General features: G+C 30.5%; 1 protein-coding gene across 1 annotated transcript; it reads right to left on the bottom strand.

Annotated features, from left to right (window-relative positions):
• Positions 1-70: 70 nt before the first annotated feature.
• LOC145311662 (hepatic sodium/bile acid cotransporter-like) lies at positions 71-8916 on the bottom strand. The gene is made up of 17 exons (XM_080150622.1): positions 8767-8916; positions 8483-8525; positions 8286-8309; positions 7453-7543; positions 6888-6954; positions 6426-6486; positions 5843-5956; positions 5306-5396; positions 4889-5013; positions 4444-4536; positions 4307-4343; positions 3291-3411; positions 2488-2530; positions 2239-2275; positions 1240-1340; positions 737-889; positions 71-452 (listed from the first exon to the last, which is right to left on the bottom strand). The coding sequence occupies exons 1-17, from the start codon at positions 8845-8847 to the stop codon at positions 400-402; spliced, it is 1335 nt and encodes a 444-aa protein (XP_080006748.1). The 5' UTR covers positions 8848-8916; the 3' UTR covers positions 71-399.
• Positions 8917-19578: the final 10662 nt, after the last annotated feature.

The following is a 19578-nucleotide window of genomic DNA, read 5'->3' as shown; positions in this document are numbered from 1 at the left end:
AATTGAATTATTAAATTCGACTCTCTCCTCCTTAAGTGCCCCTAGAGGCCTCTAGGGGCGTAGCCGCTAGTTCTAGTATATAGTATTATTTATTATTTAATCTAATAAATTACAAAATACAACAAATAATCTTTCTTTATTACCATAAAGCAATAAAAACTTTAATCATAAAAAAATGTACAAAAATTCATGAAAAAGATTAAGGTACTGAAGTGAAGTCATGGGCATTAAAGAAATTAAAGTAAAATATTCAATAAGGTAATTTTAGTTATTATTATTACAAAAACGTTTTCATAACTAATGAAATGAAACTAGATGAAATGTTTAGAAATACAAAAATGGCATATTTAAATTTTAAAAGATAGCTTGCAGCAAAAAAAATAATTGTTTAATTGTGGCTTATTTATCATCATTTTCATTATTTTCCTCCTTTTCTTCCAGTTGAACTTCACCTTTAAAAAAATATATTCAAGAAGAAATTTTCATATGTCCGTATACATCTGTTTATTGAAGTTTTTAAAACAATTAAAATTGCCTGTTCAAAACGGTTCATTTAATTAGAATGTAGAAGGACCCAAAAAGTAAAACAATAATTTTGTATCGAGTTTCATTCTAGAAGACGTACTAAAATTTGTATAGGATATAAATCGAAAATTTAATTTTGGTAAACTAAACAATTTTTCCACCACTTTTGGGCATTAAATATCTTATCTGAAAAAACATCAATTTAAAATACCCCTTTCATTAGCAGTCACTTTTTCTTGAGTCGGCACTTCTCCATATTTTTTATTTCTGTAGCATTTATACAGCTTAATGGCAAAGAAAACAAGCCAGAGAGGAAGTCCAGTCAATAACAGCTGAGCTACAGGTGCTACAGAGGCTAGCTCTCCTAAAAAACGATTTTAGAATATATTTTTAAGTTACTGACTAACATAAGCTTTAATTCAAAGCATAATAAAACCCAACACTCAGTCTCATGAAAACTTCTATTGACTATTTGTAATAACCTTACCTTGATAATGTTGAGTAATGCAAACAAAATTCTCAAATAATTATTTAAATTAAGTTTAAAAAAACTACAATGGAATTTAATCATTGTTTGTTAATCTTTATTCTTTTATTATATCAAACACATACAGCACACATTTTTAAAGTTTTCCTATAAAATGTAAATAGTATATTTACTTTAAAAAACGAAACCTTAGATAAAAAAAATCTAGTATAAATGAAATTCCTCACCTAATGGTTCTGGGAAGCTTATTTGTAGAAGGACAAATGCAATACTTCCATTTTGAAATGATGTTTCTATGGAAACAGCTATTATCTGTTCTTTCTTTAGTCTGAAAATAAACAAATACGTATAAAATAAGGGAGAGAGAAAGTATAACAATCATTAACTTATGTTCACTTAATATTCAAAATAGCAATTTACTTCGCAAAGAAAAATTTGTAGTTTTAACTACATTTTTTTTCAAATTTAAAGAAGTAATTGTCAAAAAAAAAACTTGGACATGTGAACTTTTTTATCATTTTAGTCTATTTATACATGTTAGTACAATATTTTGATAATAAAAGTAAGCCGAACAAATTCAAATAAAGATAAAGTTAACAATTATATAATTAAAAAATCAGAAAGTACAAGAATGTTTGTAACAAATATTTGCCAAATTTATTAGCTTAATAAGGGGGGGGGGGGGAGTTTTGACACATTTGCGTAAACCTGGTGTAAAGGCTTTATCTTTGGACTGAGAGGATAGGTCATTAAAGATAAAATTATTCTTATATGATGAATTTTCCAAAGTTTAAGATTTTTTATAGGTCTCCAGGTTCAGGAGCTGCAGGCCCCCAGGTGGTCTCTGGACAGGTAAAAATTAGAATTAAAATATTTCTTTAAGAGATAGAGGCCAACTTAAAAAAAATATGCTTCTTTTTTCTTAAAATATGTAAATAACATTCAAAAAGATGCATATTTTGTTCTATAAGTTAAGCTCTTTTTAAAATTATTTTTTACCTGTCCAGAGACCAATTGGAGGCCTGCAACTCTTAAACCAGGAGGAAAAAATATGAAAACTTGGAAAATTCATCATATAAGAATTATTTCATCTTTAGTAACCTATCCTCTCAGTCCAAAGATAAAGCCTCTACACCAGGTTTACGTAAATGTGTCAAAACTTCCCCCCCCCCCCTTCCTTATTTGTATTTGATTCGAACTAATAATTTAGATGAAATAAACTTTACCTAAATAGCCAAGCAAAGCCAGCGCCAAATACATATCCTAAGATTAGTCGGTATATTTTTTATTATTATATGTTTTCCATTTTAATCCTTTCACCCCATGATAAAAGTTAACACTAAAGAAACATTATTTTTTTGGAAATCTGAGCTGTTTTTAGACTTGAGCATAGAGGGACTATATTGTTAAAAAACAATGTAGAAAATCTATTCAATCTATTCAAAATCCAGCATGTTTAAGATATATTTACTTACCTACAAAAGCCACAGTAAAACCAGCAGCTACCATAGTTCCTGTTTTTTAAATGCAGACATAAGAACAGTTGTAATCATTGGCGTTTTCAGGTATTTGTCAAGGACACTCCAGGAATTATAAGGCTCACTTTTAATCAAAATCAACTCTGGTGAAAGAGGTTATAAAGTTTAGAGGGGAAGTAATACAGAAGTTCTTGGGGGTGTTTTCTTAGTCTTAGGTTAGTACAAGATAGACGAGCAGATTTTCAATAGACTAATGTTTGCATTCAAAATTTTAGAATGGCTGAAGAAATTAGATTTAAAAATGTCTTGAAATTGCACTGTTGAAATTTGCCCCCATGTAAGAAAAATAGAAGCGAAATAATTTGTTTCTACCTTTCTAATTATTTTGGGATGACACTTTAAACTTTGACACTCTTCTTGGCGATGTCGTAAACACTATACACTCTCTTCATTGATGTCAGGTGTGTATTAAAACCCCCTTACATTCTCAAAAGGCACGCCCTTAATTGTAATACATTAATCTTAATACTTAATAAAAATAAATAAATGTCCCTTGGTCTAACAGAAGCAATAGATCTCTGTATTGGCTGTACCATTCACTTTCTGTTACTCCTTCCTACTCTTCCTATGTTCTATTAGAAACATATTTCCCTCTTTCATAAATGCAAAGTATTCTTCTCAATATAAGTAATTGGATTTTTGAAAATAATTGTATATGTTTTGTAATTTTTTTAATAATACAGTATAAATGGCTAATAAGATTGAACTTTAGCTATATTTTCTTATATCCGCTTTCCTGTCATTAGTTGAAATATAAAAAGATTGATATAAACTCCGGCTGTCAGGATAAATATAACTGTCAGCAGAGTGAAGGGAACAATTATCTTCTCCAACTTTTGCGCAAATTTTAACCATTTCCATCTACAAACAATGCAAAAATATTTATAGAACTACAAATAATCTTAAATATTAAGCTATTATGTTCAAAATTAGCCAGATGTATATATTTGTATGTGCGCCAAGGACAGGTTTAAGATTATTTTATAAAGGTTCATGTTAACCAACCTTGATATTTTAGAAAAAAAGACTAAATCGTTCTCGCCAAAAAATCCAATATAATAAAATAAAATAAATTCAATTAAATAAGTATAAAATTTGCATTTATAAAATTAAGTTAACTAAACTTATGCAATGAGTAAACAATGTTATCATTATAGTAATAAATCAATATTAAATCTTAAACATTGAACGTCAAAATTAAGTTTTGATCACTATTTTCAGTAGTGAAGCTACTCAATTTGTCAATCTACCTTTAAACAAAGGAACAAAAGCGTGATTCTCTCAGCTGATATTAAAGATATACAGCTGAAATATCTCTGTGTGTTTTTTACACAGAGGTAATCAATCCACTTTTTTATTTATATTATTTGCTACTTAATAACGTGACTATGATTGCTGGACTTTTTTTATTTAAATCAAACTAGCGGCTTTGCCCCTAGCCTCTAGGGACTTTGCCCCATGAGGTAATTGAAAAAAAAATGTTAAATTTAAGAGAAAAAAAATCTGATGCTGCCGCCAATATTTTATGTGAAGTAGTTTCCCAAGAAGTTTTGGGGGGGGGTTGGGGGTGTCCCACCCCCCAAGAAAATAGCTTAAAACCACCACAGGACCAATAGGTATCAACCCTGAAGAGTAGAATCAGATCGGTTTAGTGGTTACCGAGATCTTAAGGGACAGACGGACGGACGGACGGACGGAAAGACAGACAGACAGACATCATTCTACTTTGTATTATAGATAAACAATTAGTGTGTACCTGATAAATATTCCGAAAGCTATTGGTAAAATCAAACCTAAAACAAATATTAATTTTGATAACAAATAAAACAAAATTTTCTAAGTTTAATTTCTTTCAATCCAAAAAAATTATTTTCTTAAAATCTAAATTATTACCTACTAGAGATGAAATCAGCTGTTGAAATGGGATACGTAGGCTGCCTTCAGTAAGGAAAGGGGCAACCAGAAAGATCCAAAGTGGCATCATACCTAAACAGTTAATTGTATTGGTTTGAAAGGTAGGGGACAAAGCCACTTAAAAATCAGCCACGTCATATAAATGAGTTAGATGAGAGGAGAAGTGGGAAAGTTATATTTCATCCAAATAGTGCTGGTAGAACAGGACAATATATTAAATTATAAGCAGCCAAATGGGACAAATTGGTTTAAATCTGATTTTATCAAATTGTATTTTGATATCTGTATTACAGGAATGGAGTTTTCTGTCTCTTTTGTTAAGAAAATATCTCGTCAACGGGCAATTTAATTAAGCAACTGTTAATTTTCTTATGTACAAAGTGATGATTGGAATACTATATCCATAGCAATAAAAAATATCCACCTAAAGCAGCAATGGTACTAATGAAAGTCATGACAATGGACAGGTTGATATCTCCACCAAGTAGAAGAGTCCAGAAGTTTGATCCATTACCCCCAGGACAACATCCAAGCACAAATAAACCCAACCTAAAATGTATAAATCAAAATATCCATATGATATAATAGGTATATTTATGTAAAGGATATGTATACTCACTTCATAGTTTCTAGTTGTATTAAAGAAATGTAGGGTGGGGGGGGGGGGGGGTGAGTGGTGGTTAACACATTAATTTAATTTTTTTGTATTATTAAAAACAAATTTTTTTCTGTGGGGGGGGGGGAGAGGATGGGTCTGTATCGGTCATACAACAGTTTGCGAGATCTTCCGGTACACAAAGCCAGATAGACATCATGTTACTTACTTTTATCAAAATTCTACCTGAATAGCATATCATCTGTATATAGATAACCAACTAAAAAAGAGAAGCCAGGCATAAACATAAACTGACAAATAAAGCCAGCAATTGGACCTACAAAAATAATCATTTCTTATTATTTATTTTTGGTTATAATATGACATAAATTGATCATACGACCTTTCAGCTAAATTATTAGATTTTGTTTTTCAGAGAATTAAGAATGAGTTGTCATACTAAAGTTTTCATAGTTTAATAATTTGATTAAATTCTTAATTTGATTGATGAGTATTTAGGGACTTTTGCGCCAAGACGGTTTGCATACTGTTTAGAGACATACTCTCTAAATCAGCCAGGAGGATAACAGTGAAGAAAATATCCAGCCATGTTATTGGTTGAAACATTGTACATATTTTGGTACGTAAGGGCATAATTTTCTTCCTTTTCGTTTTACAAGGCAAATTTACCAGCTTCAACTAGTACAGTTATTTGTGCTCCATATTGAATATGTTAACTATAATGATAGTCATATTTACGCTTGTTTATATATAAAATCTTACCAACAGGTTTCTTCATAACTTCTTTAACAACTTGTAGATCTAGTTGTGCTCCCATATTGATGGTGTTAACAATAATCATAGCTGTCATTATGGCCAGAAATATGCTTCCAAGCACTGAAAATAATATAAAATAGGAGCTAGAGCATCTAGTGTAAATAAGATTAGGTTAAATTTTTATAAACAGATTTTATATGCTTCTTCTGTACAGTGAAGCTTCTTATGGGTCGAAGGAAGGTTTATAACTATTTTGGGGGAGGGAATCTCAACCCTCTAAAGAAAAATTGCCTCTAGAAAAAAATACCCCTCCCTCACCCCCCTCCCTCCTAAACAAAAATAAAATTGAAAGTGAAGGGTCGACCTCCTTAGATATGCCTAGAGGCCTCCAGAGGCATATCCGCTAGTATATTATAGAAGGCTAGCTTTTTTGGTATAAAAGTAATTTTTTTTTGACGATTTTCCTTTTTAATCGTCCACGCTGCTTTTCCTGAAGGCGGGTTTTTAGGTTAAAATTAAGCATAAAAAAATATGCCAATAAAAAAATATTGATCTAACTTGTTTATTTGAAAATCTAAATTGTGCTTACCTTTATTATTGGAAGTAACAGTGATTGTAGAAGATCCTGTAACTTTTCCATTAATGCTGAACTAATAAAAACTTTCTATATTCTAGTTTTCTACAATTTTTTACAACAAGTACAGTATTCTTGAGATCTGAGTTTCTTGTTTACAAACTGCTGCGGTATTAACTTTATGCTACGCCACTAGATACCTCTAGGGGCACTTGATGTGGAACCAACCCCATAAATAGTTTTAAATCTTCCCAGGACCTATAAGAAGCGACATTGCTAGGTTATCGGTTCAACGGTTAGCGACATCCATCGGGAATATAACAGCCAAACAAACAGGTTACTTTTATATAAAAATAACTTTAACAAGTTATCTTGAAGCAACTAAGAAAAATTTTTAAAAAGCCGAATTACATAACATCATAGTGTTTAGTCCTAGGCTTCATAGAACACAAATTAATGTTTAAAAAAATCAAGTACCTCTACCACCCCAATGCCAAGCAGTTTTCCCTCAAAAACTATTTCGCGTGTTGCATTTTCAGATATCCTAGATTAAAAAACACTTTTAGTGCCGGAATTGCAATGCTGGTTTAACGGTTCAATGCCGGTTAAATTTGCTGAAAACAATATTATTTTTAATATATGATAGGATAGTTATTTATTGAATCGTATTATCAGGGATAAGGGATAGGAAACCTGGCCATTAATTAGGTCAAAAAAACATCATAACGTGATTTTAACAAAAGCCATTAATTTAATATATAGGTTTATAAAAAGTTCTATTTTTACTTTAGACTAGCTACCTGAATTTTATTCTATACTTTATCTACATACACACACACACAGCTATTTCATTAGTGTTGATAACGAGCTAATGCACCATCCCATAACTGTTTTTTTAGGCCTATGCTTAAAATAGGCCTGAAATAATATTTTCCTACGTTTCCCATCCCTTATCCCTGCATATTATAGATAGCTTGCCAATAATAGAAAATGAAATGTAATAAAATTTCTGAGCAAATCGTTTTATTAAAAAGTTACATACCATATATCATCTCTTGTGAACAAAGTACTTTTTTCTTGTGTTTCAATAACATGGGAACTATTATCAGCTATCAAAATATCAATAGTAGCCTTCAGATATTTATAATTTTGTTTCTCGTATTCATTCAAATCCGGTGGATAGGAACCGGTTCTCATCCATACGAAAAAACTATGTCTAGCATCGTATTATATCCAGTTTTCTACGAATATAGAAATGTACAATCATAAGATTAAAACTATTTTTTTAGCCGGTGCTTTCGGCACCACGGGGCTAAAAAAACTAGTTTTAATCTTATAATTGTACATTCTATATCCGCGGAAAGCCGTTTATAATACGATACGAGAAATAACTATTCTTAACTTTATGTTCACGTAATACCTTAATGCAGCAAGGTCATGTTGTCATTTTAGAATTTAATTTACAGGTATAGTTCTTTAAAATTCCATAAAATATCAACTATGCAATCAATATTTTGTAACAAAATGTGAATAGTATGTGAGCCCTGATTTTTTAAGTGGTGAATGATAGACAACAACTATTAAAGTGCTTATTTACCATGTTATGTTCTAAAATGGTCGAGCATAAAAGTGTGTAATTTAATTTACATATGTCAAATGTTGATATATAGACTTTTGGGTATTAATCGAATGTTCTTGATTCTACACAAATTTATGAATGTCGTCTTAATATATATTCTTACAGAAACGTCTGAACGCAAAACAAATGTAGTTTCGTCATTTTAATTAGCCTTAAAACTCTTAAATACATATTGAAAGCCTTTCCAAACAGTAGAATTTCCTAAATATTGAATAAAATAAAATTATAATTTTCCTGTTCTTCATATAACATTGGTCTTCCTAAGTAAAAAATTATATATTATAAATTGAAGACAAAACCTTACAGACTGACAAACTTTTTTGAGACCATTGAAATATGGGTTCTTAGGGCCAAACAAATGTTAAAAGGCACTAGAAAAAAATTAAATGGGTAGAAAAGTAGATACAATATTTCTTTTGAAAAAGTATAATACCTGTAAGTTTTACAACAACCACCCCTGTTTCTCCCATCTTCAACTAAATAGAAATAAATCTGTATTAATTCAATGGCTTATTGAGAAAAAAAGAAGTCCATAAAAAATAATTTAAAGTTAATTAACTAGTTTTCCTTGATTAACCTAAAGGTAAATATAAAATCAAATATAAATAATCAAATATATTGTAATTTAATTAGGTGAAGTCACAAAAAAAGTTAGATAAAGCTAACTTCTAATATAGAAATGGTGTTAGTTAGGTTATACCTGCTAATTAGTATTACCTTAAGTTCTTTAGTTAAAACTTCTACTCCTAAACTTGTTACCAGGGCAGGGTATAATAAACATATTAATAAATAGAACATTGTAGTTTTGTCTAAAATCTAAGAAAGTACAATTGAACAAAAGTATTGCTCATTAAATTTGTACAAGAAAAAAATATTTTCAGCTTTTAAAAGATTATACCCAAAAACCTGCTTTCCAATAGAATATGATTTTGAAAATATTAATGGACCAACACCAAATTCAAGGTTATTGTTTTGATTTGACTAAATAACTTGAAATGCAGCGAGCTCCCAAACGTCTGTAGAGCACCAAAGACCAACCCCCCTTCCTTATATTAATATATATGTATATTTAAAAATAAACTTTACTTTAGCTGTACTAGTGTTAATTATTAGATTTATCTAATTCCATAGTTTGACAACTTTAAAGTCCAACATAAATTTTATTCTCTCAGGAAAATTGTATTCATAAATGTTAAATCAATATGTGACTGTATATATATGTGTGCGATGCATGTGCATTATATATACTGTATCAATACTCTATATGTACAAATACATGTATACACATATGTACAGGATGATACACAAAATTTGTTATTCTTCTATGGTAGATTTAATAGGAAAATCCTTCTTCATAAGCGTTATTGGTAACGTGTCGGCCTTCCACACGGGGAGGGGCACGGTTCGGATTCAGGTTCAAGAGACGTTAAAAAATGGTGGTGCTAAGTCAGTCAATAATTTTAAGAGTAGGATGAACACTTTGAAGCATGAACAGGCGCAACTATTTTACATGCTCATTTCACTTTTCATTTCATTTACTTCCAAAAAAAGGCCGTGCAATCAAACTATTGATTGTCTAGGTTTTTCTTACCATCCCTATGTAACTGAATAGGAAAAGAGACATTAATTCCCTGAGTCATTCTTAGTAGTTGACCATAACGTTACAGGGTCAGGGACAGCCAGTAGCCTCACAACTCGAAGAAATGTCGGTGGTAGAAAAAGGATATCATTTCACAATGCTTTAAAAGTTAAATCCTTACATGTCAAGAAAGTCTAAACTTGAATGTTAAAAATAATTAATATCAAAATAAGATACACAAATAATTAACTCAAAAAACGCGCGGCTAGAGCTAACTACACATGTAAGAACACACTTCTTTGTAGAAAATATATTTCGCCTTATTCAAGCCTTCTCAATTCTATAAAATAATAACCATATTTGCAAAAATTCTTAAGAAAACAACAAGCTTCATACTAGTTAAAATTAATATAAGTTTAACAAAAAACAAGTTAAAAATATTAGGTACTTTAAAAAAAAAGAATTTTTAAAACAAAATAAAATCCAAATCTTTTTACTTTGAAATATGGTGTACCTAATTGTTTGAGAGTTTATGTACAACTGAATTATTTATTGTAAAGGAAGGGGGGGGGGGGGGAAGGGTTAGCAGATGAAAATTGGCGGTCAAACTTTTCAACAGTGCAGTGGTAAGAATTTATGTAGATGTTCATCTCAAACAGATGGGCGTAGCATCTGGTGGACAGCATCGCTAACTTCTGCTTCTTCTTGTGTAGGAGGCTGTGACAACCTTCTTGAGCTCTATGGATGGATGGTAAATCTCAAAAAACGCGCGGCTAGAGCTAACTACACATGGAAGAACACACTTCTTTGTAGAAAATATATTTCGCTTTATTCAAGCCTTCTCAATTCTATAAAATAATAACCATATTTGCAAAAATTCTTAAGAAAACAACAAGCTTCATACTAGTTAAAATTAATATAAGTTTAACAAAAAACAAGTTAAAAATATTAAGAACTTTGAAAAAAGGAATTTTTAAAAACAAAATAAAATCCAAATCTTTTTACTTTGAAATATGGTGTACCTAATTGTTTGAGAGTTTATGTACAACTGAATTATTTATTGTAATGGAAGGGGGGGGGGGGAAGGGTTAGCAGATGAAAATTGGCGGTCAAACTTTTCAACAGTGGTAAGAATTTATACAACAACAAGGAAGAAAATATTCAAAATTTTGGTTGGGTTAGCATTTTAAAAAAAAAATATTGCAATTTGCAAGTCAAATAGGTATAAATTATGTTACAAGAAAAAACAACATGTATTAGCAAAATTTACTTTCATTAACAAAAATATATAACAATAACAATAATTTTAAATTTTTCTGTTCAGCCCCAGGTGCTTTGTTTCAAATTTATTGATGAAGAAGGATTCTCGACATTTTCTGTACATGGCTGACTCCTGCCTGCAATTTTCTATAACAGATACTTTCATGTTGGCAACACTGTGTCCAGGAAGATTAAAATGTTCCCCAACTGCAGTTTTATTCAAGTTTTCATTTTGAGATCTGACACAATCTAAATGTTGTTTGAATCTTGTGCTCCAAACTATGCAACAATAATGATGCATAGTATAGATGTCAAGATAAAAAATCTAGCAAGGCAAGTGGCAGCTGGCAGAAATCCCCTAATTTTACTGAAAAGATTCTTGGATGACCTGTTTATGATCTGGAGAGGCAGTGTGGAGAATCTACAAATGTTTTTAGAATTGGTCAATACACTCCACCCCACAATTAAATTTACAAGTTCGTTCACCTGTCCTTTCCCTTGTACCTATCCTGCTGGATTTGAACATGACTGCTTCTGCCACTCAAGCCGATCCATACCTTTCCTGGACACATTAGTTACCATCAAAAACAAAACCTTGGTCACAGATATCTATAAAAAACCTACAGACCGTTGTCAGTACCTGTTGCCAACATCAGCACATCCTGCACACATTACCAAAAATATTCCCTTCAGCTTATGTTACAGACTAGTAAGAATATGTTCTGAAAGAAACACACTAATCCAACGACTAGATGAACTTAAACAACTGCTTCTTTCTAGAAACTACAACCTACAGATAATCAATGGTGCTATTGCCAAGGCTCTAAATATTGATAGAAATGCGGCCCTGGAAAAGAAAGTTAAAGTATCAACCAAGAGAATACCATTTGTTATTACTTTCCATCCAGCTCTACCTTCAATCAGCACAATCCTAAAACAAGGTTGGAAAATAATGGTAAAGGATGAGAGACTGAAAAAGATATTTCCAGAACCACCTTTAGTTGCATATCGTCAGCCTAAACACAGCTCTCTCCGGGAAATATTGGTGAAATCAAAGCTACCTGAACGTGAAAAAAGAAGTGTCAAAGGTATGAAGAGATGTAACCTACCTAACTGTCCCTCCTGCCCTCATGTCCGTGAAGCCAAAGTTGTCTACAGCTCAGCAAATAATTTTAAGGTACCTATTTCTACACCAGTCAGCTGCTCTACAAAAAATCTCGTTTATGTTATAACATGTGATAGGAGAGAATGCAAATACACACAGTATGTAGGAGAAACGGGGAAACAGCTTAAAGAAAGATTCAAACAACATTTAGATTGTGTCAGATCTCAAAATGAAAACTTGAATAAAACTGCAGTTGGGGAACATTTTAATCTTCCTGGACACAGTGTTGCCAACATGAAAGTATCTGTTATAGAAAATTGCAGGCAGGAGTCAGCCATGTACAGAAAATGTCGAGAATCCTTCTTCATCAATAAATTTGAAACAAAGCACCTGGGGCTGAACAGAAAAATTTAAAATTATTGTTATTGTTATATATTTTTGTTAATGAAAGTAAATTTTGCTAATACATGTTGTTTTTTCTTGTAACATAATTTATACCTATTTGACTTGCAAATTGCAATATTTTTTTTTAAAAATGCTAACCCAACCAAAATTTTGAATATTTTCTTCCTTGTTGTTGTATAAATTCTTACCACTGTTGAAAAGTTTGACCGCCAATTTTCATCTGCTAACCCTTCCCCCCCCCCCCTTCCATTACAATAAATAATTCAGTTGTACATAAACTCTCAAACAATTAGGTACACCATATTTCAAAGTAAAAAGATTTGGATTTTATTTTGTTTTTAAAAATTCCTTTTTTCAAAGTTCTTAATATTTTTAACTTGTTTTTTGTTAAACTTATATTAATTTTAACTAGTATGAAGCTTGTTGTTTTCTTAAGAATTTTTGCAAATATGGTTATTATTTTATAGAATTGAGAAGGCTTGAATAAAGCGAAATATATTTTCTACAAAGAAGTGTGTTCTTCCATGTGTAGTTAGCTCTAGCCGCGCGTTTTTTGAGTAAGAATTTATACAACAACAAGGAAGAAAATATTCAAAATTTTGGTTGGGTTAGCATTTTTAAAAAAACAAATAATTATTTTGGTAATTATCATACTAGAGAATACTTATTGCTGTTATGTCAGGAGCGTGATATCAATAGTAGAGTTGGGGAAATGCATTGGCTCATAAACAGGCACAACTCATTCCCATACAGAGACAAAGATCGTAGCATCACAGGGTTATATGTCTATCGGGCCAATTGACGCTTTACACCGCAATTATAAGCTTGTAAAGGTCTAAAACCCGAAGCGACATACTAATCCCCCTTGAGGTCATCATCAATTTAGATTTCACTGAAAAATGTTTTTCTAATGTTTTAATATCACTTACTTTACACATGTGTAGGTTAGTTTTCAATATGAAACTTTTTTTTAGGTCACCTTCGGTTGGAAATAATGATAATACAAGGTATATTTTTACTTTTTATCCACCAAAAACATTTGTGGTAAAACATAAACTTTTTTTAGTAAGCCTGTATTTGTATGCACTAGGCGTATGAAAGTTTGAGCTTAGCAACATTTTATGCACTACTACTATAGTACTAATGCTAATGTTTTTGGAAAGAATTTTGAATTAGTTCAATAATGTGACAACCACTGCTACTAAGACAAGTATTCTGCAAAATAAACATAGAATTAAGAACATAAAATATGAATTGAAGGGTTGCATATTTTGTTATAAATTTTTTCTTCAAATCTTCTATCAAATTCAAATTGGAATCTAAGAGTGTCAAAATAAGTCTGTAGTCTAAAGCAGCTTGTAAATATTACATAAAAGAATAGTTTATCTGTCATAGTCATATTTGCAATAAATATAAGCAAGCATACATATAACTAATGTTAAATATTTTAAAATCTCATTCTAAACATTCACATTAAGAACTCAAATTTATACTAAAAATATCGATGAAATGAAATATCTATTTATATAAACAATTGAATAATTGCCCTTTTATAAAAAGTCCCACTGTCTACTAAAAGTTTGTGTGTTTACTTCACAAGTATTTTTAGTTGCGAAACTATGTTACAAATATGAAACCGATATCATTAAAGCTAAAGGATTCATCAGTAAAGAGAAAGTTAATAAAATGAGATAAAGAAAAATAATTTAAATATAATAAGCTTATTTTTGGTTGCGGAATAAAAAAACGAGGCTAATGGTAAGTTTTCATAATATTTGTTTATTCGGTCAGGGAGTAAGGGAGGGGACAATGGATCGAATATTCAATTTTTAAGAGTCTTAGACTTTGGGTACTGGCTTAAAGGGAATGTGCACGAATTCAGCAGGTTCTGACTGACTTTGGGTACTAGCGCATCAATGCCCCGCTAACTAACTGAGTTAGTTTTGAATACAGCAGACAGAAAAATTTGTTATAAGATGGCTGGTTTTAACAAATATTTTTTCCCAAGAAAATGTCATTTCATGTATATAAACTCTACTGTGATATTTATGTATTAAACAATCTAAGAACCCCTTGAATTTAGGTGGCAGTTAAAAATATATGAGATTGACGATTTTCTTAACAAGATTTTTCTAGTGATTAATTACAGAATTACATTGTGATGTATTGGTAATTTAATTTTCAAGTAAATGATTTTTTTCTTAGAACTAATTTTGTTTTGGTCAAATTTTCTGGATAAATCTGGTTTTTATTGCTTTTCAGCGATTTCAGCAAAAACTCTTAAATTAAATTAAATGCCCATTGTCCCCTCCCTTACTCCCTGATATTCGGTAGGTGGGAAAATTTTAAAACAAGAATGACAACATCCATAGAGACAAAGCTCTGAAATGGTATGACAAACGAACAATAACACTTGTAGATTGTTACGGATATACTTACATATTTAGGACTTTACTTAAAAAACAGATGAATAGGATAATTATATCACGTAAAAGATTGTTTTTTAAAAGGTTAAACAAGGATAAATTTCCATTAGGAGCAAAGCACAAAAAATCATGGATAACATTACATTAGTTATTTTGAAATAAATCGATTATAAATGGAGGAGGGGTGATGGGGAATTCGTTTGCTTCTTTTTAATACCTTAGGTAAGGTTAGGTTAGGTCATATTAGCTACTTGTATAGCACCGCAGGGTTAGGGCATCTCAAGCATAGACCATGCAGGGATGCGTGCAGGGGCTAGATGTTGAAAGATGTTTGAAGAAAAACAATCCACTTCCCTTAATAGTGTTACTTTTTCAACAAACAAAAAAGGGGAAGAGGAGTATTATTGCTTAACCTGCACTAGGAAATCAAGATTACCCAAATTCATATTTCTACCTCATCAAAATTGGTTTCGTTGCCTAAACTAAAGATGCTACTTAGAAGATCTATATTGACTCAATATGTATTGACTTAACATATAACTCTTATCAAATATTTGTATTTATATTTGTATGTATAGTAAAGCAGATAAAAAACTTTTTTTTTCTCTTAATAACAGCAAAGAATAAGGACAACATGATTGAAAAATTTAATTTACAAAAAAAGAACAGTAAAATGCAATACAAACTTATAGAAAGTTCATTGATGTGTACTTTTCATACTGCAGGAATATGTGTATTTAGATATTTTTACTGTGTGTTTGAAATACTGACTGGCAGAGTGATGAACGAAAACACTGGCAAATCCTAACTCTTGGGTAGATGCTTTTCCAACTTATTGTCCTTTTTCATAAATTGGTAAGTATTTATCTACCCGATATAATAGAAATGTATTTACAGTAAGAATATATAAAAGTATGACTTATACTCTAAAGCACGAAAAATGTAATATGATAAGGATGATAACATAAGAGTCATGTCAAAGGGATTGAGCAGTAAAAAAACTCTCATCTGATTATCAAAACTTAACATCACCCCATACATAATAAATATCTCAAAGATAAGGCAAAGCAGGCACTCGTTTTCTTCAAATTTCGACTTTTTCCGACGATTTTTAATAAAGCCAAGATTAGAAGAAATTTACGGATCATATAGTGTGTAGTTAGTTCTATTTTTTAGTAGAGAATCTACTCTACATATTATTTTAAATGTCCGTCCGTCTGTGCGTCCACCCATTAAGGATTTTTGTGTCTGCAGATGAAAGGACAAGAAACTTTTTATAATTTTCCACAATTTTTTTTATTTCTTTGGTTTTTCATCCGATTTATAATTTTTTTGTGGTTAATAGTACTAAATATAAAATTCCAGTTTTTCCACCAGATTTTTGTGTCCTTTGATAAAAGGACAAGTATCTTTACTTTATATTATGCTGTTTTTGGTCCAATTCTCAAAAATTTTCAAATTACAATTATCTGATGATATTTTTTTCGTTCACAGTCCCTTTAAGTTAAGGTTTTGTTAGGTTGTTTATTTCTAGATAAAAATGCAGGTATGTTTATTGTAATATTAAATGTGCTTATTAAATTATTTCAGAAGATCTCTCTGATTTATTTGCATCCACTCTAAATGTTACTTTGTTTTTTGTATTTTTTTTTGACATTAAAATCTATTTGTGCTTTGCTACTTAAGGATGTTGTCATCCTTCTTTTCTTTCTATTTACCTATCGGAACTGCAACATATTAATAGATTTAAAAACATCTGAACCATCTTTGATGTATACTTTAATCAGGGATAAGGGATAGGAAACCTAGCCATAAATTAGGTCCCGGCCTAGTTTTGAATGGGATATTGCAACTTTACCATTTCCTAGGTAAATGATGTTACTGGAGGCAGCTCCAAATTAGCTATCGCTCTAAACCAATAAGGATCGGCTTGTTTTGTATCAACCAAAAGATAAAAAAAATTTTGGGAGAAAAAAAACATCATAACGTGATTTTAACAAAAGCCATTAATATATTGGTTTATAAAAAGTTCAATTTTTTATTTTAGACTAGCTACCTGAATTTTATTCTATATTTTATCTACACACACACAGCTATTTGATGTACTGAATTTTAGTTTCCGAAAGTGTGCGTAGCTTCCGCGTCCTATCTCAATATTTGCTACTAGCTAAAAAAGTCTTCAAACTTCAAAAAAAAATCTAAATTTGAAAAATTAAAATTTTGAATGTATATTGTATAAATCGTTTATACTCTTATCGTTGTGCTCTTTGCCCAATTATTTTGACCAATAATATACATAAACTTTTATACAATGCATATATTTTTTATCTTACAACATATCAACATCTTACAACATTGGTTTATCTTTAATGTTAACATAAATCTATTTTACCCTCCCTTTTTTAAAAGCAAAGCTTTTCTATAATTAGGGTCGGTCCGTCCGTCCGTACTTGCGTCCGTAACGGATAGCTTTTTTCGCTAATTTAGGCATGTTAGAATTGTCCTATTGATTTCAAACTTTGCATGGTGATTCCTGTAGTAGTTAGGTACGATTTAAAAAGCTTAGCAACTCTATAATCATTACCAGAATGTCCGTACGTCCATTTTAAACATGTTGATTTTTTTACTTTGTTAACAACAAATTTTTATGTGATCTAATAATCCGATTGATCTGATTATTGGTATACTGATTCCTGGGACAACAAAGTACAATATTAAAAGCGAAGTAACTCTATAATCAAGTCTTAAAAATGTAAGTATGTCCATAAACATTATTCTGTATCAAGCAGTTTTTCAACAATTTCACATACAATTTTGCTTCGACATTTATACATTTATATTCTTATTATTCAGTTCTGACACTATACAAGTGTTAATGTCCGTTTGTCCTACCGTTTCAGTGCTTTGCTTTTATGGATGTTGTCATCCTTGTTTGCTTTATACATACTTTTTGTCCTTTCTTAATAGACCATTTTTAATATTAATTTTTGAAAAAAAATAGGTATGAATATTTTATGCACTAAAATGGGTCATTGTGACGGAATTTACAGGACAAAATTGGTTTCAACCCATACATCCCAGGGCCATAATGATGGGAAAATCGATCTCATTTTCATTTGTTTGGTTGTCTTGGACTTTGGGCACTAGAACCAATGCAACTTTTTGTTTCTTTGTTACTTAAAAACTTTGGGAACTGCAAATTAACAAAAGTGCATATTAGCAATTTATCACGGGTAGATTATTAAATTCAAGCATTGAAAAGTAGATGCCAAGGAAAATACAAAAAAGATGCGTTAATTACTAAATATTAAGTCATTGTCACATAACAAATCCATAACAAAATGATTTACATAATGTGTATTCTAATAAAAGATAACAAATTTATATCTATCATATAAAGAGTTTAAATGCACTCAAAACATATTTCTAAACTGAACAATAATATACTTAGCAAAACTTTAGTTATCTAATTATTAGAGTGTATCAAAATCACGCTTTTTAAAATTTCATACTCCGCTGACCTAAATAGTTAGAAATACAATAGAAATACATGTACAAACTGAAAGCTCTCTATCTTCACTGGCTAAGCAGCGTCTGGCCTTTAAAAAATCAACAAATAACAGTAGCATTAAATGATTTCTCAGGAAAACTTATCAACTTGATGTTTAAAATTAATTTTATCACCATCATACCGTTGATAAGTGAGTGGTCAAAAGATACACATTTCAGGTAAATAGTTAACACAAAGCAACATTATTAGCTGGGGGCTTAAACTATTATCTCTTTTTAAATTTTACGTAAGTATAAAAGCAAGCTCTCTATTTTCTGTAAAGCCTCGTTTACTATTTTCTTGTGTATAGACTGAGGCTAAACTTTATGGAACATGCTCAGGTTCTTTACATAGTTAAAAAAAAGTTATATAGTGGGTAAGCCTAATCTTTATAGGAAAAAATGCCCTATTTTTATACACATTTGCATTCAAAATAACATAGTGATGGAAGGTTTGTAACTTTAAACGGTGAAAAATTCCCCCCCCCCAAAAAAAAAAAAAATTTATTACATAAGGGCTAGGATGAAATGTGTATTAAAACGTTTATTGAATTTCGCAGTATTTCAAAAAGTTTATGGGTTCTGAAACACTCTACTAATCATATTTACTTTTCATGATACTCTATCATCCAAAGACAAACATTGGGCTATCTTTAATATTATCTTTCATATCATTATCTTGTTTCACAGAAGGTCCATTTATTTAAGATTATTCTTTTATATATTCCAGTAACTAATTTCAAATAACTGGGAAAAAATGTTAGTTTTCCAAATTAATAATTATTTTATTCTGTACAATCCGAGCCGGAATTTTGTATCTATGTGGTTTCATAATTTTAGTGTTTTATAATTCGGCTCAATTTTTATATTTTAGATTAACAGTATGAGTCTAAGATCTGACGCATACTTTCTTTTTTTACTTAATAGCGGTAAAATTTAGCAATATCGAGGCTACAAGATTATCCTTTACTCATGTAGTTTGAATCTAGGCTATGAATATAAGAGAGATAAAACGCTTTATCTTTTCCTAATTTACTATCAATTATACATAGTAACATGTGGCATTTTTTAATTTATTTAGATTATACACTATTTCGTTTTTGTACTATTTTTTCTTAAGCTACCAATTATTAACTTCCTATTTTTTTTCACTTAATAATGTGTAATGTGTAACAATGTAACATTTTTTAAAATTAATCCACATT

Source organism: Acartia tonsa, chromosome 2, assembly GCF_053477335.1.
Source record: "Acartia tonsa isolate MP-2025a chromosome 2, ASM5347733v1, whole genome shotgun sequence".
NCBI classification, from domain to species: domain Eukaryota; kingdom Metazoa; phylum Arthropoda; class Copepoda; order Calanoida; family Acartiidae; genus Acartia; species Acartia tonsa.
The sequence above is the reverse complement of the archived record's forward strand: the minus strand, read 5'-3'. Positions and strand labels throughout refer to the sequence as shown.